Genomic DNA, 25100 nt, shown 5'->3' with positions numbered 1-25100 from the left:
AAGTGTATTATTATAATATATAAATTAATTCAATGTTGAATAGCGTTAAAAATAAACTTACGATTAATAAAAAATAAACAATATATTATTGTATTGGTATTAATAATTGTTATGAAAATTATAGTAGATATAATTATGATAAGTTCGAAAAACGTTTAATTTATACGCAACTTGAAACCTAAAATTATTTGAACATAATATAAAATATTATAGCCGTATTTTAGGTTGATCATCATCCATAGTTTTAGTAATAATTCACATTTTTATAATATAATATACTTTATATCTTTATCAATAAAATGATCTTTATACTTTTTGATTATTACATATTTACTCATTATTGATCATTATAAGTTGTATGATTCCCAAAAGTTGAATGAATTATGAAATTCTCACGAACAATCACATATTATAGGTTCATTACATTTTTTGTTATGAATCGATATTTATTATGTTATAAGACGTATAATAAATATTAGTAACAACAAGATGTTCGTAATTATACAAATTTGCCGCTTAAATTGATGATAGAAGTCGCTGGAAAAATAACAACATCGGAAGTGGTGTCGTATATAATATCGCAGCTCTATCTGACGGAAAAGGGTGCACCGTTATAAAGTTTTTACCGCCCTTCTGTCGTTTCTTTATCGAGCTCACTAAAGAAAATCGTGCCCTCCGTTTTTCTTAAAGTTTTCTTACCCGCTTTTTCTCCACCCTCTTTTACGACGCGGAAAAAGTTAAATTCGAATGCCTTTCACGAGATGTCGCTGATATTTCCAAAACTACGATGAAAAATATAAGAAAAAAAAACCATCGTTTTTTTTTCGTGCGTAAGAGACATATTAATATGATATGTGGGCTGCTTTATCGCATCAATGAACGTAATGTAATTCATAAGGGACAGCTAATTATCATGATAAAAAATCGTTATTTTAGGAAACTTTTTTGTTTCAGGGATACCTAACCTAATTGGGTGTGTATTCTAGTATTTAAATCAATTATTTAAATGTCACGATGCCATAACAAAATACCTACAATTAATTTAAAATATATGAGAGTACGTAGCAAATCATAATACATAAACATAATATTATATATGATATTATGATATAATTTCTATTTTATCTTTTAAAAAGATAATGCATCCCACTGAACAAGTCCGTGTGAGGGATCGTGAGATTTTACATCTAACATAATAGTATATGTGCACTGAGTACAACGTATTACTGAACGAGAAAGTGCTAGACTAAATAAAAACATATTGTTTCTCAAAAGAAAAGATTAATACAAAATTAAACATGGGAAAACCTATAGTCTACAATTTAAAATAATAAAGTTCGTAGAATATAGTTAAGATAAGTTGATCTAGAAATATCATAAATTTCTGAGATAGTACCTATGTGCGCAAAATCTACAACTTCTTAAAGCAACCATTTTGATAGATGTAATTCAAAGTATTTTTATGGTACAGCGAATAGCGATGATGTAGTTCTGAAAGGATTTTATTGAATATAAATGGTCTAGATAAGAAGAAATGAAGAGTGGTGGTTTTTCGAGTCTTGGGACGACGGAGTTGTAAGACTACTGCAATATCGAGTGTTAAAATTACGCCTTGTCGATTTATTCAAATCGTTTTTAATTAATCGTGTAAATAACCTCTGTTTTGAAAAAAAAGAGCCGCGTTGTAATACGATTTTCAAGCACATCGCGTGATGTGTTTTGTTTCAATAGAAAATCATACGTCTATAGGCGCGTATTAGAACGACACGACGAGTACATAAAGTATCTTCCATATTACATATGCGTATGTATATGCCATTTATTACCTACAACACACATTTGTACGCGTAACGAAGATGACGATAACGACTGTCGCGGACGTGTCTATATAGCAACGACTCGTTCAGTATTTTTGTACGGCGAAGAGAAGAAATAGCGGAAGCGGCGATCTTCGTACGGCTCGCCGAAAACCGGAAACCACGATGATCACAACAAACGAGACCGTCCGCGACAGCGATCCTTGCAGTTTCGTGATAACTTACTGCGCAACAACTTTGCAGTGAGGCGACGCTCGTCTAACTGTGACGGATTGCGTTCAAAGGTTAAATTATACGTACGCATATACGATATCTTACGTACGCACTATAATACTTAGATCAGTGGTTCCCAACCTCTTCTATTCTACCCCCCCCCCCTTTAGTAGATTTTCAAAAATCTCGCGCCCCCTCTAATAAATTGAAAAAAATCAATCTTCTTTTTTCGTGTACCTTACAAATATACTATAAAATATTCGGAATGATTATTTTATTGTTGTTGATAATTTATCGATTATCCGTTATTACCTATCGGGTATCAATAACGGATAAAAGGAACCGATCAATTGATTTTTTTTTCTCTACGTTTTAAAATAAAAATTGCATTTCGTAATAATTGCTTGCGCTTCCCCAGCAATGTGTTTATACACAAGCCTTCCAAGGCGGGCGCGCCCCTCAATTCGGGAATCAGTAATCTAGATCATACGTATATGTCGTGTACACGCAGCTTGCAGCTAAAGGCGTATGGAGCAAAGCGATCACGTACCTTGACTATCGGACTCGTGGTTGTGTATTTTTTTGAGGGGGGGAGTCAGCTGGGGGCAGGGGAGGGCACCGGTGAGGGGGCGTCGGCGAACGAACACACGCGCGGCACCGGGGCCCGTTGCTGTCGGCGTCGTTCGAGGATACGCCTCTCATGCGGTCCGCCGCACGCCCTGCCCGGCGCAAATCGACACCGTCGCGGTTGCGGTTTTGCCCGCCGCCGCCGCCGCCGTCCCCGTTGCGGTGACGGTCGTCGTGGCGGCGGTGGCGGCGGGTGCGGACGAGGCGGAAAAAAGCACTCTACGCGATATTTCGCCGAAATGATTGGCTGCGGTTAACCGCAAACTCCGACCAACCGCCGCAACCCGTCGCCGACCAACGCCGCCACCTCCGCCGCCGCCGCGGCTGACTTTTTCCGTCGCGATAAACCACCGCCGCCGCCCGGCGTAGGCGTAGTATACCGTGCGGTCGTCCTGCGGCGGTCGCGGTTATGTGTCGTACAACAATACGCGTGGTATGATAATATGCAATAACGGTTTTACGGTTTTCGCGGGCAGTGATAGTTGCAGGGTACACACCGTTGTCGCAGTCGCGTCCGAGTCCGTCGACCGCGACGACGGACTCGCGACGTCGGGTGACGCAAATAATAATAATTATGATAATAATATCGCGTGATTCGAAGTTTTCCGTCGCCCCGGCGTTGCGGTACGTCGTGGATCCGATTTGTTACGCGAAAAGTGAAAACGACCGGCGAAATATTACAACGACGTATCGCTCATCCCGTGCGGGGGGGGGGGGGGGGGCGCTTTTATACGATTCCGATACGTCGTATGATATAATCTATTTATAATATACACATATTTTATCGTTATAGATGCGATTCCGATACACACTTATACGATTGTGCCGTGACGACTGCAGACGACCGACCGGAATCCGCGAAACGGCCGTTTATTCCACTCGCATTGTTGTACAACGGTCAGCGATTACGTGCGTGATAATAACGACGATGCGCCGAGACTTATAATAATGATTACAAGTCATACATCGCGCGTATCATAATCTCATAATACCACTGTGTAGGTATGTACACGTAATCGGATAACAACTTGACCTACAGCGGTGTCTTGCCGTGCTACGCCATTCTGTTGTTTTTATATTTTTATTTTTTATTTTTTCGTTTAAAGTGTATATAGAATGGAAACGACAAAATAAAAAAATAAAATAATAACAATGTAACTATTTATACCACGTCGACGAACGAGGAGTGTCTCGCACGCGTATACATTATGTAAGATTAATATTATTATTCATATAAGACCGAGCACTATACTCATTGTACTGCGTCCTGTGAAACTAGGCTAACGATTTTTTTTTTTTTAATGGCATTTGTTAAAATAGGCGTAATGTCGTCCGAGGCTATCGCAGTTATATAAGACGTAGTAATTGAAGGAAGACTTAAATCGTTATTTCTCGTCTCCTCTTTCTATAGAAAATATTACGTAACGTGTTCAGCGAGACATGTACACTGACGAATCGTTGTTGTTTTAAGTACCTACTGTTTTTTTTTGAATATAATACATATATAATAATTGCGATACCTGACAAAAATCGTAACCAGATTATGGTGGAAAAAATAAAAATGAGCGAGCAGTCTTCCCCTTCTATCGAAGGACTAACCGGAAAAAAATTGGAGACTACAGCTAAAACGCCAGGTCTAGTAATTACTACGAGTATTAGGTCCAATAACAATAATACATAGATACGTAAAGTGAACTCATCATAAAGTTTCACTACAGAGTCAATTGGACTCGTAAGGTATCTTAATCTAATCGAGGTGTCATCTTAGTGAATTTATTTTGTTTTTAAAAATATAAATCTATCGGAAATTTATCCATAATATTTTGGTGGTTTCTACTGTTTTTAGTGACTTCTAGTAAATTTGTTAAGGTGAATTTTTTCCTTCCAGAAATATAATAAAAGTAATATTTTAATAATAAAAAATTAAGTATTAAGTTATGTATAAAATAAGTATAACTTACTTATAATATGTATTTAAAAATAACAAGAAATACCAAAAATCAAAGACTTTTCTCAAAATAATGTTATTTTATAAAGGAATATCTAATCAAAATTGTTAATATAATAATTAATGTTATATTATTTTAGTTATATTTTCACTTAATAAAAACGAGTAAATAACATAATTATATTATTACAATCATTGTGATACTATATTATTCTTAATCTACGAAACATTTTGTATAATAATAACTATATAGCAATACCGCAACATAAATAATGAATATGTTATATGAATTACGAACGCAGGGTCACTTTTGTGACCCGTGGGTCTGAAAGGGTTAAGTTGTTTTTTTTAAACAATATTTTTTTTATACGTAATAGTATTCTAATTGTATTAAAGAGACAATGATCCATTCACATTAAAATATACATAAAGAATAACTATATTTATGGAAATATTTTAAAATGCTATTAAAAAAACAAAAGAAATTAAACAAAAAAAAAAAAAAACAAATTAAAATTTGGTAGAAAACATATACCTAAAATTTACCACGAAAAATGTCCTTTATTCTATTGAAAATAACCGGGGGGGATTGTTTATTTTCCCAAAAATCTATAGTACCTATTAGTGACTACAAAATATTGCTTATATAAATTATGCTATCATATTTTATAATATTTTTTATTCATAGTATATAATAGTATTGTTATATCGTTGAATGTATAATAATGGTGTGTACTATTACCAGGTTGGTATATAATACCAGATTGTCTGTGTCCGGGAACTTTAGTTTGGTTATTGGTGTTGACCAAAAAATCGCGGTAGTGATTATATTGAATAATATTGTAATTTTTACCAAAAACTTAAAGAGTAAGGAACATCTGGAAGGTCAATAACTTAATTTAATGATCGATAGAGTATTTGAAGTACTGACTATTACTAAAAAACTTTTTCCTGCCTAATTTTTTAATGAAATCGTCGCATGAAGTCTTCCGATATTTTGGTAGTTTTATTAACGCGTAATTAAAACAAATAATTTCTCGTAGGGTAAATAAATGAATTTAATGAAACGTTGAAAGTTTTAACCACTTTCGTTTGTTCAGAAAATTATGCTTGTAATGATCTTTTATAAATTTCAACGGCTTTCATCTTTATGAAAACTTACCATAATATTTGAAGAGATATTTTAGACGGAAAAAAAACCCCCACTTAAAAGTTTACACCCCCTTGATAGGTTTAGGGTTTTTGGTTTTCTTTGTAATAAATAATCATTATAATATAAATAAATGATGAAACATAAATAAAACAATATACTTTAGGAAATCTATTTTATTTTAAGTTAATGGTATACAGTTATTACTGTTATTAGTATTATAGCTAAATCTGTTTACTGATTATATCGTACATTTTTTTTTGTGTTATTAACATTAAACTTCATTAATACTAATAGGGCTTACAAATTAATATTTATAAATATTACTTACTGAAATTATATTATGTTATGATAATATATATATATATATATATATATATATATATATTTCATACAGTAAAATAAAAAATAAATTTAAATAAAGATAAAGATCCGAAGATTTATTAATCACAATTTCCTTGTTATAACAAAATATATTGATTCGATTTTAATAGACATTACTTATTAGTTATTACAATATTTCTATTGCCGGTAGTTTATTGATATTATAATCTTTTTTTGTTACTCGTAACTGAGAGATTTTCATATCAATTATACATATAGGTAAATATTATTATTGTAATTATTCAGAAGTATTTATTATTACACCATGACATTTATCACGTTGTGTAGGTAATAAATATTAAATAATATTAAACAAAATAAATTAATGTTAATATATTATGAATTTGAATTCTTTTAGTTATTTAATTTGTTAAAAATTGTTAATCAATATTTATAAAATATTTAAATAGGTAACAATATTAAATTATTTAATAAAATTTGGATACTTTGGGAGCATCATAAAATGTTTATTAAAATAGCATGTTCTTTTAATCATTTTTATAATAAAGCTCAAAGAGATAATTAATTTATATTTTTTTTTTATCTGAAGGATCTTAAATTTAACTTAAATTGTTCAAAAGACAAAAAAAAATGTATATAATAATAATAGTAATAATAATAATAATAATAATAATAATGTTTTTGTTAAAATTGACATTTTTTTAAACTGTGCATAACATTTTTTTTTTCTTGGAAAATTATCATATAGTTATAGAATTATGATGTAGTTATTTTTCCCCATATCATCCTTATCAATTTAAAGAACAATAAGACATTAGTAGACAGTAGTAGTTTTATAATATATCTACTATATATCATTTAATTACTCAGTGAACTTAATGAAAATTAATGTATTATTTTAACATTAAGGAATGTTTTTTGGGGTAAAAACTCTCAACCCTTGAGGCCTTAAAAAGTTTCATGCTAGATTAGAAAATAGATAGCTTGACACTTATATTTCATAAATAACTAAAATATTTTAAACACTTAATACTATTTTATATTGATCAATTTACATATTCCAACGAATTTTATATTGTTTTTAAATAATACAAACAGACGCAATTTATAATAGACTATATATTGTATTAAAATAATATTTTATATATTATGAATTTCTGTTGGTTTATTGTGTTTAATACCCTTTGTTTTCAACAGTTTTTTTTAAGACAGTATCGTTATAGGCATACGTATAAAATATGTTTAACTGAACGGTAAAAATATTGTTCACAGAATTACAGAAGATGTGCCTATACATATATTATTATTATTATTATTATTATTATTATAACCTAACTATCGAGTTTCTATCTGTTTCTAGAAACTTCCTTTCAAATCTAATAATTTTTTGTTAGTATGGGGAGGTATAGTTGGTACCTATAGATCATCCCATCTGCAGCTAGATCTCGGGTTATATGTTTATAAGTTTAAATATTAAAGTGATGTTAATTCGTTGTTATAAATAGTGTCTTTATAATGTTTACAATCTATATATTTTAACAGTTAAGTTATGTATTTATATATAATATATATTACCGGTTTAGGTTTTGTTATACTTGCATGTGTAAAATTCAAATTTCTCATTTATATGCCTAAGACATGAGAAAGTTGCCAAAGTCTCAAATTCCGCATATTCATTATATATACAAGAGAGAGGGAGAGAGAGACACACACACATACAGCCATAGAGATAGAAGGAGTGAGAGAGAAACCATATAAAGTAGTTTCGAATATTCGATGAGCCAAATCCTGAACTACAACAACTGTATGTATACTCTACGAGGACCCTGCTTATGTATTATGTAATCAAATATAGAAGCAAATAGAGTCGGTATAGTTTCAATGTTTAATATTGTTATTATTTATGAGTTGGCCGTTCGCGTGACTTCTTGTTTATAATATATGTGATTTATGACCCTTTGCGTATAAATAAGGGTCGAACATTGTCTGTGATGTAAAACGGCGATTTGCGCCCCCTAGACGCACTGAATCTACTTCTCGTTTTTTTTTTTTTAGAATTTTCTTTATATTTTTCTTTCCCCGTCACTATCATAATGCAATTTCAGCCAGTTTTTAATACAATGCATATTTCCATAATACGAGTAGCGTTTTGAATGTTGAATAGTATTTGCGTATACGATATTTTGCAAACCACGGTTGGTTAGAACGAGGAGCAAAAAAATATTCTCATAACTACGGGTCGGCTTAAATATCGGGTGAACGATGAAGCGAAAGCGTATGTAAACTAACGTAGTTTTCAGTAAAGTTTCCGTGCTATTTTATTTTTTGTAATTAAAATCGTCAGCGAGTAATATACCCGGCTAGTCGTGACGCCGTGGTCGTAACTATAATAGTTATGCGTGCTAAGTATATGTGCTCGATGCACTGGTGAGATGATGGGCGGGAGAACGGGCGTGCAGGCGTTGATTTTATTCTTGTCCCAAAATTCCTTCTCCTATAAGCCGTTGTCGACCTTTTACATAATGAAATATACAAGAGATTATAATTAATTTAATAAACGTTTTAAATAACGGCGGCGTTTACGGCCGAGCAAACTGAATACGACGAGCGAGGTCGAGCAGAAAAACTCCGGACTTTTTTCCCGCAGCGCTTTGTCGCCGGTTTTTCGCATCCCCAAAAAGTTTTACTCTGCTGTTGCTATACTATAGTAATGAACCACCCATGCCACGAGCACTATAACACCACGTTGCGTTTGTGGGACTACTCAAAATATTAATGAACCAAACCGACGGGCTGGAGGTGCTTTTAATAACCAAAAGACTGTTGGTAGATAATATTATTATAATATTATCATTAATACTTACGTATATACATTATATATGTACGATCTAAGATGTTGGCAAAATATAAAATATTATTTGCTGCAATAGTGCAAAATAATAGCCTACTATTAAATTTAAAATAATTATCCGTTTTAAGTTTTTTTTTTTTTTTAGTAAAAGGACAAAAGAGCATTTTTTTATTGATGCATAGCTACTACACAATATAATACGAATTAACAAACTTTAGTAAAAAGATTCAAAACATTTCCTATTTCAAGATGTACCATATTAAATCTATTTTGGTTCCCAAAACTACGTCGGTATTTGAAACCATTGGGTTTCAATACTATTACTTAAATATTTTTTATCAAATATAATTTTGAAAAAAATGTTTTCTGCTAAAAATTTTGTTAAAAATGTCAAATGCTATTTTGCATTTATTTTTTTTTTTACAGTTTGGAATAAATAATATAATTTTACTATACTATTCACCGTCAGTTGTGTCATTGGTTTTCTGTTCATTTTCGTTTTTCAATAAAACATATATTCGCTATACCTACGCCCCTCGTAATTCGCTTGTACACACACTTGTGTTTTGCTTGACAACAACTTACTGTTATATTGAAAATATTATATTATATCCAGTCCAGATGATATCGTGAATGAGTAAAGGGGGGCCATTTTGATTGCAAACGTAACTATATATATATATATATATATACGAGAAAGGGAGATTTACAATATTGCGATATGTTTTTACTACTTAAATTTAGGGTATATTTTTTTATGATGCACGCCGTTTCAAAAAATAAAGAGAAACACACGAGGGTGTTGTTGGCTAGTAGGTAAGGGAAAAAAATAAGAAAAAAACAGCATATATGAATAAATGATTGGCCAAAAGATGTATCAGATTTTTCAAAGAACAGAAACTGAATGTTCTCGGATGGGCATTAAATAATTGACGAACTCGTAAAATATGCGGACCGACTCCGTATTTTTTGTTGCGAGAAGATATGTACAAAATGTTTTATCGAAAGGAGTTTTCATTTAAATTAAAAACTCGTTCACTTTTATTATGATCCTTTATAGCCAACTAAAGAATCCGTTTCATCTTCGAATTTTAAAGGGGAAGCTATTGTACTTCTTATTCGAATACAGATATATTGAAGACGTAAACCGGATAAAATTAATCAAAATTGATTTTTTTTTTAATTGTTTAATATATATATATTATACACTAAAGTTTTGAATTGAAATGTATTTCACCCATGTTAAATGTATATATAGTTGATGTCTTATTATAAGTGAAAATACCAAAACGGATTTAAGTCGTCAATTTAATATCTAATTACTACAAAACTACAAGCAATTATCAATTAATAATTGTATAAATATCACGCAGTCTTTAATATCATTATGACTATTTTATAGAACTATTATAATATTTATAGATAGGTAAAATATTTATTTAATTTTAAAACTTTTGGCTGTTTTATAATATTAATAATTTATTAAAATTGAAAGTTTACCACATTATATACTACTAAAAATTTCTAAAAAGTTATATTAATTATGGCTTAAAGTCATTGAGAAGCAGTAATCAAATTTTGCCATTCTCAAATAAAATTGATAACTACGGTCGTACTGTACGAACTTGTTATACATAAGTATATATTATTAAAATAATATACAATATTTTGTATACACTGTACAGTCCTATATTAAAATTATGTCACCCTTTAAAATGGACCGCGTGTTTCCCTTTACGCAAGAAAAAATCTAATAAAAAATATGTGAAAGCGTTCAGGAAATGAGTTCTGAGCTGGTTCATATTTATTATTGACAGCAAGAACAAAAAAAAAAAAAAACAAACGCTCTTGTTCTGAACTCCGGGAAACGCATTTATAACAAAAGGGTACGTAAAAACACTCTTAGCAATGGCACTCCTTAACGGGAAAAAATTCATTTTCACATTTTTTTTCCGTTTTGTTCTGTTTCCTCCGTTGTTGTTTTATCGTTTTTTGTGTATATACCCTTCACACTGAGGGTGAAAATTAATGGAGGTTATTTCCTACGCGAAATCATTCGACACCGTTTACCAATTCGATCTAATGAAGTAGCTGGAATCTGATGGTTTTTTTTTTTTGATATATATGTATAATAATAGCGCTTTGTCCATTATATTTTGAATATTCTATAGCTTAACACTATATTTCTTGGGCAGAAACTGTGACATAGCTGAAAAACAATTTCTTGAACACACAATCTGAAAACTTTATTATAATTTATAGGTCTAATGAAAATTTGCGGGAAAAAATTATACATTTTTCAATATAGTTGTACCTCAGTGTTTTAAGTTTTATCTACGGCGCCTTATCCTCCCCTTGAATTGTGTACTTTTTAAGACCAACAACGTTTTATGTTTTTTTTTTTTTTTTTATTTGCTCTAATATAAATGCCTTAAGTACTGAACCATAAAAATAACGAGCGTCTTTTGCTTTTAATTAAACCGCGCCCAGAGTCACTAAAAACCACCTTTTTTACTCACTATATATTATATAGGGTTCGTTGATTAAATTTTTTTTCATTATCGACTCGGTTTATATGCAAAAAAATCGATAAAAATATTCCTAGAGAAAATGCCGTTGCTCCGCATTTGCACAGTTTTGCAAAAAAGTACGTAACTGTTCCGAAATACTGCATGAAAATGCTAATAGCTATCGCGTTAATGTTTTTTTTTTTTTAATTAATACGCGTATATAAACCTGGTATAATCGACCCTGAGCACAACATTTCTGGAACATGTCATTTAAACGTGTTTCGTTTTCTATATAGGTATGCATTTTGTTTATAATGTATATGGTGTATGTAAAATATGTTTACTGCACGACCAGTGACCACATTGTGGGATAATGATTCTTTACTTGCATGGTTTTATTATATTATATATATACCTATTTTTTTTCAAGTGGTTGTACTGACTTTCAACGACTTCCCGCAGCGACTTCTGGTATTTTCCATTCTGTAATTGTTCACGATTCTATAATCGATTTAACTGACCATAATATTATTCCACCATACCGAGACCATAGTGATTCAATGCAAAATTGGTCATTGGTATTTAACTACATAATAGATTAACGACCCTCTTGACGCAATGCAATGTGGTTGGCATTTACTATATCAATACATGGAGAATTGGGGAGTATAAATATTATTTTTAAAACTGTCAAACGTGTTTATGGTCCTTTCTGACGAAGGGTTGTGCATATGTTGTATTTATATTAATGCTCATATTTAATATATGTTTATATTATAATATAATCTAACACTTAAATTTAATATACGAGTATTAAAATGTATATCACGATAGTTGTGTTTAAATATAACGTATTATATGTTTTTTTGCGGACCGATTTAAAATGTTTGAGCTGTATCTGATGTATAGCAACGTAGGTAACTGACATTTAATAAGTAATACATATTTATTTTTAAATTGAGGGTTGTCGTAAGATAAAATGTATATATTTTTAATAACTTATGTGTATCATTTTTCTTTGAGATCGCATCTATTATACTTATTTTTAATTATAAGCCACTGGTGGTACGGAAGAAGGAATATGATTAATACTATTTATTATAAATATAGATATAAATATCCGATGTTCGTTTTTGGTTCTGGGGGCGAAAAGATAAATGGAAAATACAGCGGAAAAAAGTACAAAAAAAAAAAAAATAATAATAATAATAAACGAAATCACATGATTAAAAACCGTTTCATAAAGTGGCAAAAAGAAGGGCGCCCATTGTGTGTGCCAAGTGCGGATGATGTAGGAAAAATTGTTTGCGCCGGGTGCTGCGTCAGGTGGTGGGTGTGCAGGGAACGGGCTGAGATAGTTGGGGAAGTAATTTAAGCTGCTGAAAGAAAATGACGCGCAAGGGGGTAAAGTCGCGTGAAAAAAATAGAATGGAAAATTGAGTGAGCGAGAGATAGGGAGTGTAAGAGAGAGAGAGAAAGAGAAAGAGAGAAAGAGAGAAAGAGAGAGAATGAGAAAATGAGAGACAAAAGTAACGGAGAAAAAGATTCAGTTTGTCGAGAAGCTAAAAATGAATCGGTATAAAGGGTGGAAAATAAACTGCGTATACCCAACATGATAACAGTGGCTGGCCCCTTGTTATAATCGGACCTTAACGACTTCGGTTCCCTCCTTAAAATAATAATAATAATAAAAGTAATAAAAAAAAGTGTGTATAACAAATCTTTTGACGTTGTTTTCCAGTGTTGTTGCTTTTTTTTATTTCCTTCCTTTTATTTAGCTAGTTGCTTATAATATTATTTGCATACGTGTCGTATTATTGTTGTCAAACCCATAATGTATCGTCTCCTTAACCGCATATTGTTATAGGTTTATAATTTGTTCGGACAGAGGTGCAAATAAATTATAACATCAAAATAACGTGTTAAGAAATGAAAATATTTAATTGATATAATGACATTTGACTTGTATAAAATAATTATTTTGTACACAAAGCATTTTTATTTTTTCTATCCTATTTATTTACACATTAGCGCATTCAATAGTTAATGATAGAAGCAATAATAAAATAAAATTAATCACTATAAATTATAATAAATATTGTATTGTACGTATTATATATTAATAACAGAAAAATTAAAAAGAATAATAATTAGGTGATTGTCCATTAAAATGACTTTATGACAACATTCAATATAATGAAAAAAAAGTTAATATTATGTATTTTTACTATATAAAAATAACTTATTCATAAAATGGCAGATTTTAGTATATTTCGTAAATATAGATGTTCAAGAAGTTCTTAATATTATAATATATTAATATGGTTTGAATTTTAAATATGATGATTGCTCTTGTTAAAATAATGTTATATAAACTTCACTAAATAGATGGTGAAATATATTATGTTTTAACAAGTTCCTTTCAAAAATAATAACAAATAAGGATAAGTTCTAACATGGAATAATTTACAACGTATAATAAATTAAATAAACGAGTGCTAAAAGTTAATACAAGTTGTATTCAAACACAAAACAAGGAATTTGGATTATTTTACATACCAAAATAGTGAACGTTCGTTATTGTGCTTCTAGTATATTACTGAGTACATGAAACATATAATTATAGAATCTGATGTTTTAATAATATAACAATGCAAATCCCATAAAAATATCATTGAAATTGTCACATACAATAGTAGCACAACCAAAATAATATTTAATAATTCAAATTTGTATATACATTGTCTAAGGTAACGTTTTAATACTAAACCATTTATGTACACTAAAAACAAAAAAAAAATAAATAAATAAAATTCATCATACGGCTCGAGGTCCGGGTGATACCTCAGAAGATGTCTGTTCGCTTTTGGGTACGAAAAATTCTTCAATTTCCATTAAAGTCTTGTTCTCGGTCTCCGGCATATTTCTGTAAAGGTATACGAACCCAACAAAACTGGAAGCTGCCATCATGAAGAAGGTGTTATTTAGGCCCAAAGTATTTTCGATACTTAAATATATTTTGGTCGCCGAAAACGTTAGAACGTAAAAAATTGCAGTGGTTAGGCTAGAAGCAAAACCTTTGGCTCTACACGGAAATCATGTTAATATATTATGATCACGTTAATATAAAGGTAAAAAGTAAAAATTGTATTTTTATGTAAATTACTCATTAGGATATATCTCGCTGACCAACGTCCATGGCACGGTCAATACGCCCATAGCTCCAAAGAACATGATTATCGAATAGAGTATCATTGGCACGTAGGCTTTGGAACTAAGCAGGTTGTTATTAATACAGAAGAAGTATACAGCGAATACGAATATTGTCAGTGTATTTATGGCTAACGTTAATAAAGTCAACATTCGCTTTCCTAGTTTCCGCACCGTTAAAGTGAGTGCCACGCTTCCAGCTAATTGCATAAATCCATAAAGCACCTTAAATATATTAAGAAATAAATAACTAACGGAAAAATATAAAACTAAATCCATTTTTATTATATTTCGGGGGAATAAAAAACAATTTAATAAAAACATGTCATGATAACGTATGCAAAAAATATAAGAAATTCTATTTATATTAGATATGTAGTGCTGTAAATATTAAATTTGAAATGTATTTAACTAATACTCAAATGTTTACCAAATTTCACTTTAATATAATTTATTTGAAATAAAAAAATTTAAAAAAATATATAGTTATATTTATATTTGTAAAATAGGATTTATATTTTGTTTTATATTATTATTGTTCCTTTTTTTTTTAATCTTATCCATCCGTCTATACTTTAAATGAATAAATGAACAGTAATAACTTATTGGAATAACATTTTGTCATTTTTACATTAAAAATAACACATAAACACGATCGTTTTATGTTTAATTAAAATTTTTAATCACTATTTACTATTCAGCAAATGATAATAATTATTATAAAAATAATAAATTAAATTAATAATCCGAAAATAAAATTTTAAATTTGTAAATATCAATAACAAGTATTTAAATAATTTTGTTTAAACACATTATAACAATGCAGTTAGTTATTTAAATATACTCACTAAAGCTATGCTGTGAGTATCTTTCACTCCCGATTCGTACATCAATTTAACGATGTAAGGACGGCAGGGTGTTAGACACGAAATCAACGTGAATATATAGTAAATGGTGACCAACCGAAGTGGTCGGTACACCGAAGGACTCTTAATCCATAAAAACGACGAAAACATGCCTTTCGAATCCGTTATCGTCAATGATTTGTCGACAGACGTCTTGTAGTAAAACATCAATTCTTGGTACTCATTAGCAATGACGTGAGGCTCTACCCATCCTCTCAGCCAACAAATGGCTTTCATGGCCTTTTCATTTCTGCCTTTGGACAGCAACCAAATCGGACTCTCCGGTATCTATACTCGAAAATAAGTAACAAGTATGTAATAAACGATTGATGAAATAAAAAAAAAAAATTGCAATCAAAACTCACAAATGTCACGAACGTCAGACACATAACCGGGCACAGGACGCTTATCGCCGCCACGGTTTTCCATTGGAAAACGTAACTCAGCCCGTAACTGGACAAGACACCGACTAGGCACGCCATATTTATCACGCAGGACATGATCCCCCGGAGTCTCGGTTCGCAAATCTCTCCAATGTACGAGTATGCCGGGCCATCATTGAAGCCCAATCCCATGCCCATCGTTATGGTCGACCAATACAACATGGTAACTGAGTTTGCGTACCATAGAAGTATCCAGCCAAATATGCTGGGAACGCAAGCCAGGACCACACAAGACTTCTTTCCGAAGTGTTTTTGAGCGTACCCGGACATTAAACTCCCGATCGGTTGACACAAGTAGAGTATACTCCCTAAAAATATATCATGATATTTATGCGATGTTTACTATTTATTATATACGTAGGTATGAGAATTGCGGTGAATGGTTTTAAAATAATATACGATATTGGAACATTAAAAATAAAAATATTGGTGAACTTATATTATGCGTATATTATACAATAAAAAATATATCCTTTGAATCTCATATAAGTCATTTTTTATATTATATGTTTTGCAAAAAAAGGAGTATGGTGAATTTTCTTGGTGATTGTTTATATCAACTAACACAATAAAATGCGAAAAAACATTATGGCCATCTCGTTCTACATGTCGTATTTACGTGACAAAACAGCATAAATACTGGTAATCAATAAAACGCTACCCAATAATGACAATAATAATATAATAGTATAATGATTATTTGATAAAATATTATTATTTTTTAATTTTTTAAAAATATGATTTTTGCTGTCAACACTTAAAATACGTTCATTTTACGAGGAATAGCCAATAATTTTAGTCAATACATTTTTTGTATTATGCAGAACTGTGACACGTACAACCGAAGGTACTATTGAGTTATAGATATAGATCATGATACTGTATATGCTTACCGTACCAAGAAGACTCGGTATCAGACAGTAAGAATTCGGCGTTTGGATTTTTGTAAAGTGAACCAATTACTACTGTAGCCATTGCCAACTCCATTCCGACGTTTACTAGTAATAAACTCTGAACAATCGTAGCTAGTAGCTGTAAAATAACGTATTAGGTACCTATTAATTTTGGGTGAATTAAAAAGTACGCTGATACTATATTATCAATATTTAAGTAACTATTGTTTACTTGAGCGATAGTAGCCTTTCTGCCATACTTGACTTTTGTTTCAACTAGGTCATATTCTATAAATTATATTTAATTAAAATTTAATAAAAATAAATATATACAACATTATTATTTACATACCTAATTCGTTTTCACATCGTATGTCGGTAACTGCATGTGGCAAGGGAAATTGTCCCATTATAGTACGGTCTTAGTCTCCTCCAGACTTATAAACACTAGTTAGGGGTCGCAATTAGATGCTGTCAATGACTAAAACACAATATTGAAATGTAAAAAATATGGCTTTTGATTGAAATCAATATATCACAATAATAAGTAACTACTAGATTATATATAAAAAAATATAGGTACCTCATTGGAGATATGGACAATTTATATTAGTTAAGTATTTTGTACATATTATTATATTATTATACAATCATTAATAACACAATATTGTGTATTGGTAAATTATCATAAATTTGTTCTATTATTATAGTGTTTATTGCTATCGAAAGATAAGCGTAAATATAAAATTTTAACATTATAATTGAATAACAGTTGATTCTAAAAATGTCTGTGAGTAATAATGGTTGATTCATCTAAATTTCAACGAAATATAATATTGTCTGTTAAATATTAAAAACAATGAAATTTAATTGCATTAGCTCACAAAGAAACTAAGAAAAATCAAAACTTCACATATATGACATACAATTTATTTATACTGCTATAATATATTATTAAAAAAAGATTACGCATTGGTAGTGAACAATAATTAGTGTCAGTAGTGTCACATTGGCTTTTATCAATAGCTATTCGTAGAAATATCATTTAAATACGAAAGATAATAATTTAATAAAACTATTAACGTTCAAAACAAGATTGTTTTAAGTGATAACCTACTGATAAGCTGATCTGCAGGGACAGTATTATTTTTTAGATAATTTTCTGTACGATTCACGACGTACAGAATTAAATAATTTAAAAAAATACAGAGATCGTATACGTAATAAAAATATTATTAACATTCATTGGGATTTTCTCTGTTTTACTTTTTTTGTGAGGTTTGTTAAGGATCTTGACTTTGTAATGCGACGTTATTCTGTGAACTCTAAATATGTTTAGTGGAATTTATAAAGCGGATGGTTTAAAAATGTGGGTTCAATGAAAAAATAAAAAGTTATCTAAATAATATTTTAAAAATAATTAAATTATTTGTTTTAATTTCCCAACAACAATTAAAATCGTTACAAGTCGAAAACACGTGTATTGTTAGACAATATTAATACGCCACGCAGGACCGAATGTTAATAATTTTAATTTAGTTAAATTTTTTTCATACTACGTTTTTCAACATCTTATAATTGATTCTTAATACACAAAGTTAAATCAAGAAATATAAATATTATTATTACATAATCTACATCAGCCTAGACACATAACAATTTAGTATTTGAATAACATGACTTTGAGCTATAATTAACAATAGCTTAAATAAATAATTATTCGTTCCGTCAGATAAAATAAAATTGGAACTTAAACTTCCAAATTAAGCATTTAATTAACAATTATATAAGCGGAAAATAAATATAGTTTAACGGTCTTAATTATATTTGTATTTAACAGTTGCGTTATGTGTTCCGTTTTGAATAGAGGTTTTTAATGAATAATATTTCCATATTATTATATTTCTCCAAAACAAAAACTAATTTATATGTATTTTATAGTTATGAAATCATCAATATCAACAATATCATAGCTTATCTAATAATAATATATGTTATAATGTCAACAATTCTTATAAAAATAAATTTACAACGTCTTTCGGTTTCAATAGGCATTGGCGCATTGCAGTAACTCAGAGAGTTCAGAATTGACAATAATCATGAATGAAAATTTTAAATATCCAAATTTGGAGTATAGAGCGTAGCAAACATTTGTCAAGTAAGGTACGTAACAGCCTAACGTATTGTCGCTGTTTTTTTTCACGCCAAATTCCGCAAAGATTTAGTAAAATAATAGATTATTCATTTATACAGTATTCTCGTTATCGCGCCCGTAATAATAATTATATTCGTACAGCGAGAGCCGCATCATCGTCGTCGACGTCGTCGTCGTCGGCGAAACGGTCCCGGAGCGACCGAGGTCGTCTCACTTAAAACAAATGAAAATCCCTCAACGTTCCTTATTAATTACACCGGTTATGCCCATGCCTTTTCGCCACTTCCGTCGTAATTTATTGCCTTCGCAGGGCGGTAAAAAGAAAAAGAAAAAAACATTCTCTCGCCGCTCTATAGATCTTGCTGCAGGTAGGCATATTCTGTACGTTTAAGATCGTTATAATATATATTGTATGGCCTACTACATGTACGCGAACCGACGAGGCAAAACTAACCCCACCGCCGCCGCCGCCGCAGTCGGGAATTCGAGGGAATTCGGCGGTTTTCCACCCTAGCCCACGGCCGCCGAGACGACAGTTCGAAAACTGTAATATTATAATTTATAATAATACATTATTATAACGCTGCCGTGCACCCGCTGCAGTTGTTCGGGCCACGGCGATAATATATCACCGCGTATACCGGCATTACATTATATATTATGGTATTATATTATTTACCTATGATGTATTATAATGTAGGTAAAGTTACGTTCGACTCGGTCACGTAGCTACCTACACAATTTTCTAAGCGTGTATATATCACGCTGTGTAACGCAAACGAATTGATGTAAATCGATTTCGACGAGAATACTACGTGGAAATACACTACGACTAGTGCAGGCTGGGGACGAACTGGCCGCGTAGAATACAAAACAGTTGAGTAAGTAACACGAAGTTTTATTTTCTCCGTTAGATGCTCTTGATGGATATGCACTATGTATAGGTCGTATTGTCGAGTAAAATGAGCATCGATAAACAGTGTTCACGAGTCAAAACGTCGTTATAATTATTGTTGTAAACGATGTTGTGTGTGGGCGTGCACGTGCACTAAAACGGCGCGACATTGTGCAAAAATCAAAAAATAAAATACTTACCGACACATATGACGTGTACGAGTGTATTGTATGATGTTTTGTGTATCGCGTTGACGAACAAATAATAAACCACGTCTAATGGTACCTCTAAAGGCGGTCTTCGGTGGAAAACATAAAGGCTGAGCCGGACGTGTTTCACGAAAACGTATTGCGGCTAACAGGCGATAACCGCTAGAACGAAATGTATTGTAATATTTTGATGTCGACAACGACGTTACGCGTACAATGGGCGGAAAACGGAGAAAACCGCTGTCGCACTACAAACTAAATAAATAACAATATATAGGTACTGCGATTGTCGTTAAACCGCAAATTGATTCGATAGGATTTCGGTTTTTCTCGCTGTATTACGGTTACGACGAAATGAACGATTTCACGCAGCGCACACCACGTCATTCGTCATCGACGTTTATTGATTTAATATCAACCAATTAATTTCATTACGAAAATCGGTCTTGTCGGGCAATACGTTTATAACGATAATATAATAATAATTATTATAATGTTGACCATTTATGTCGTTATCGATAAATTATTAAACGATTGTGAATAAGCAGCTATTATAATATGCGTCTACAGAACGTCCGGCGAATAAAATATTATTTTGGTGTTTTTAAGCGGCAGGAGTGATCTCTTCGTTGAAATCTGTACATACATAAACCTTTATATATCAGTATACATATATATATATATATATATCAGAGACGGCACTATTCGTTTCGGCGGATCTCGCCGGTGACACAACGTATAATATCAATAACAGTTTGAGTATTTCTCTTGCTAGATAATAATATTATATTATGCTGCGGTAGTCGCCGTACGATTATTAATTTTAATCTGGCGAACAACAGCCGTCGTAAATACGTGCGGCCGAGCTGTAATGTCATAGCCGTCGCAATACGCTAATATGAGACTTAAAACGCCATACGCGAAATCGTGAGAAATGTCTGCATCATAAGCATACAGATATTATTATCACCGCATAATATTATACTTTGTACCTATATCGTTCCGATACGCGAAAAAAATCTGCGAAATAAGCGAACTCGAGTATACGGGAGTCTGGAGATGTACGAGATTGGTCTAATTTTGAAATTATCCCGCGTGAAGAGTGTGGACACAATGGCTGGTTTCCGATCGGAATCGTATTCCGGGGAATGTGTCGTCGCGTACACGCGTATCGCGAGAGACGAGCGAGTGTAGATGTTAGATGGAAAAATACAGATAAATGATACGGACACCTGTTGCGCACATTGTCATGGGATTATATATTTTGTTTCCAAATCCCGTGGACCACGACGTCGCGTCCAAAAAGAAAATACTTAGCGTTCCCGCCGTTGTCGTCCGACGGTGTTACGCGTTAATATATTAATACATACTATTTATACTGCGCTGTCGTAATAATACGTACAATACTTGTCTAAAAAATAAGAGAAGACTTACGGACAGCGAGACGACACTCGCGCGTGTGATAATATAATAACAGTCGCGTGTGTGATATTATTATTATTATTACAGTCTCTGGCGTTTGTCAGTCAGACGTCGGATAAACGGGCGACGGCGCGAACGTTTGTTATTTAGCGGGGTGGGGGAAGAGGGCAAGATTCGTCAACCATTCGTAGCACATGTGTATTTTTTTTTCGAATTTCGAAGATGAAAAGACTGTAAGTGACTACTTATACGAAGAAAAATTTGGTGTCGAGAGACGTGCAGGTTAATATATATAATATATAAAATAACATAATATTAAAAATGCGATGGTAAAAAGATAGAAAAAAAAAATTGTACGACTGCATTACTAGAGATATTGCTTGTTATAAATAATATATAATTATATTACTATCGTAATTTTGTGATACGATAAGTTTTAAAACAATTTATTATAATCCTATTGGCTATTTATAATATCATATACCTACCGTATATAATAGACCTCTAATAATTATCATGATAATAATTAATATGATATTATGATTGTCCTCCCGCGGTGACTCTTTATTTCCACGTGTGTGTTATTATTGTTAAACATATAATATTATAATATAGACACGAAATAATAATTACTGTATTATTATTATTATTATTAATATAACTATGCGTCACGAGATGGCAATAAAAATAAAACGTCTTACAATAGCATGTTTTACAATACTCCTCGTACAAAATCAGACTATAACAATATATTATGAGATCGGGTACCCATCATGGCCCTACACGACTCTTGAGCATTACTACGACGACCTTTTGGCCGTCATGTTAATGATAACATACACTCGGTGGCCAACTGCTTAGATTGAGGTTCTCACAGTTCATTCATCATGATGTCAATAAACAAATGCAGGATCTTATAAAATAAAAACAAAGGCTCGAAATGATAATGTTTAAGCGTAGGTACGACGTTATTGCGTCTCAGACAAATTTAAACAAAAGAAAACATTCATTGTATAATTAATATTATTACGATTTTTTTTTATTTTATTGATTTCTCGTTACGTTTAATGATTTGATTTTCGTGTTTAAGGGCCCATCCACTTCCCGCTGTCTGCACCGTGGTAACACACGCGTTACGCCACCACCCGCCACCGCCGATGTATAATTTAAAAAACCTAATGACGGATACATGGAAACGCGTACACGACCGACCAAACACTCCAAATTTGTACGCGCCGGATGTTTCTATTTTCTTTCGATTTCAAAACGATGACCCGTACTATATTCGTCACTCTGTAGCCTCGTGCAGTCACATATTACGTATATTCTTCAGTCATCGTAGTCGTACGCGCAACGTCCGATTCGACGTTACGCAGTATATTGCAACGACATCCGTAGTTAAATATTATTATTATTACAATCATATACATCGTACGAAATAATAATAATGACAATACCCGTTGACGGAGATCGCCGTCGGAAATGGACACGTGTGTGAGGTGTGAGCGCGTTCGTGCCATTGAATGCGGACTGCCGCTTATTATTATTATTATTATTCCGTCGGATTAGCTCAATCTGGCCGACTCACGGACGAAATCGCTATAGCCTATAATATAATAATAATAATAATAATATATATACATCGTGTCTGTCCGTGCCCCGCCACTGACGATAGGACCGTCATTACTGCGGTTACTACTGCCACCGCTGCCTCCACGACATATTATACAATGTGCATGTGTGATTGTGCGCGTGTAGACTTATCGCTCGCGCCCACAACCGTTGCATTATTTCTGTAGCACACATTGTATCATTTGCACGGCCCGCCGCCGCCTGCGACATCACGTTTTCGACATTTTCGTCGTTATTTTATTACTATTATTATCATTATTATTATTATTATTATTATCGGTATTCTACGTACTATACGATGTTATAATACTCGAATATAAGACTTGGACATCACGTACAATAAACCTTTTCACCGGTTACTCAAACCTTTATATATAATAATATATAAGTACACATAATATTATATATATTATGTTATTATATGATCATCGTTGTACATGGTGCGTGGCACGTGTGTTTTATGCGATTTACCAGTGGTGTAAACCAGATATAACCCGGAAATCGTGAACCGTTTAATATATTAATAGTTACTTATTATAGTTACCTATATTATGCCGACGTGATTTGCAATGGATACAAATAGCGACACAAATAGGATTAGCTCTCGTGGTCCGATGCCAGCTGTCGCGCTTGTGCACTGCGAACCTGATTTACAACGTTTAGTAACTTATCGACTTGACCAGAAAATGGTGGACGTTAAAAATACAACGATACACTGTTTTATTTTCGAACATCAATCACGTATTAGTATAATACGAAGGTGACGATACCGTGTGTTTTATTTGTACAGGAATTCATAGTTTAAAAATACTATTTAAATTTGTTAAAAAGGTCAACGTGTTACCTAATCTAAACTCGTGTGATATTATAATATTATCATGTGTTTATAACTTGTAATTTTTATTTTTATTTATAGTTTAAAAGTTTTAGAAAAACTAAAAAACGATTTTTACAGCAAGTGATTTTTCTCGAACCTTGAACACTTGTGTAAACCATTTTAAATCGTTTTAATCGTTCTCTTGCAGCTAGGAGAAGCGACGGGAGTATAAAATAGGTTGGTTAAATTCTCAAAAGTAGGTACAACACAAAATAAAAATTGATACATGAGAAACATATTTAACGATTCGTTTCGTCAACGTTTCATTTATAGTTTAAAAAAAAAATTAAAATAATTTCAATAAATATTAATTTACGGTGAACAGCATTGGACAGATAGTGAAAAAACTGAAAAACGAGAAATGAGCAATGATAGAAGATGAATTTGCTGGTAGGTTTCATCTATATGATTACCTAGTATGTTAATTGAATATAATATATATTTATTTCTAATAAATTATAATTTGTTATCTTTTTTTTGTGTTTTTGTTTTTCAATAATTAACGAAATAAATTTTGTTTAACAAACGGACCAATACAGTTAAAACGAAATATGTATTTAAATATATCGATTCGAGTTTTATTTTCGACTGCAGCGACAACGCATACAATAATTTTAGAGAATTCGTAGCAACAAAAAAATATATATAGGTACATATAGAGTATCCGTGGACACGAAAAATAGAGCTCCGTTTCTAAGAAATAAAAGTTTTGTTTCTTGATTGAGTGCGAAAGGAATGCCAAGGGTATTGCGATGGAAGTGTGATTCGTACATAAAGGAAACTCATATACATACGAAACAAAAAGTTTTGAGCAGTTCAAAGACAGACTAATATGGGTCATGTACCTCGAGATAGCGGAAAAGTTACACTGGATAAGGGTACTTAGCATATTATATTCTCATGACGACCGTGACTATTTCCTTTTTTTATTCACATTGTGTTTTTTAAGCATAAACTTAAAAGCAATGCATATAATACACACCATTAAGACGTTCAAA

The 25100-nt window shown here is 31.8% G+C and overlaps 1 protein-coding gene across 2 annotated transcripts; it reads right to left on the bottom strand.

Moving 5' to 3' along the window:
- Window positions 1-13911: 13911 nt before the first annotated feature.
- Window positions 13912-20561, bottom strand: LOC112597378 (facilitated trehalose transporter Tret1-like). 2 transcript variants are annotated; one of them, XM_025343407.1, is made up of 9 exons: window positions 20163-20561; window positions 17265-17393; window positions 17145-17200; window positions 16913-17051; window positions 15942-16327; window positions 15520-15864; window positions 14628-14896; window positions 14306-14546; window positions 13912-14243 (listed from the first exon to the last, which is right to left on the bottom strand). In XM_025343407.1, the coding sequence occupies exons 2-9, from the start codon at window positions 17320-17322 to the stop codon at window positions 14235-14237; spliced, it is 1503 nt and encodes a 500-aa protein (XP_025199192.1). In that variant the 5' UTR covers window positions 17323-17393; window positions 20163-20561; the 3' UTR covers window positions 13912-14234. The 2 variants fall into 2 exon arrangements, with proteins under 2 accessions (XP_025199192.1, XP_025199191.1); XM_025343406.1 differs by having other exon boundaries at window positions 13912-14546.
- Window positions 20562-25100: the final 4539 nt, after the last annotated feature.

Source organism: Melanaphis sacchari, unplaced genomic scaffold (genome assembly GCF_002803265.2).
Source record: "Melanaphis sacchari strain LSU unplaced genomic scaffold, SCAv2.0 Contig40_pilon_pilon, whole genome shotgun sequence".
Taxonomy (NCBI): Eukaryota; Metazoa; Arthropoda; class Insecta; order Hemiptera; family Aphididae; genus Melanaphis; species Melanaphis sacchari.
Note: the sequence above shows the minus strand (reverse complement) of the source record. Positions and strands in the feature narration are given on the sequence as shown.

What these genes read in the sequence shown, in the direction of transcription:
- LOC112597378 (XM_025343406.1), bottom strand. Translation starts at nt 17,322, where the DNA reads ATGGGACAATTTCCCTTGCCACATGCAGTTACCGACATACGATGTGAA. An exon ending in GTCTGACGTTCGTGACATTT is followed by an intron (nt 15,865 to 15,941) that starts GTGAGTTTTGAT and finishes TTTCGAGTATAG; the next exon opens with ATACCGGAGAGTCCGATTTG. An exon ending in ATACTCACAGCATAGCTTTA is followed by an intron (nt 14,897 to 15,519) that starts GTGAGTATATTT and finishes AATATATTTAAG; the next exon opens with GTGCTTTATGGATTTATGCA.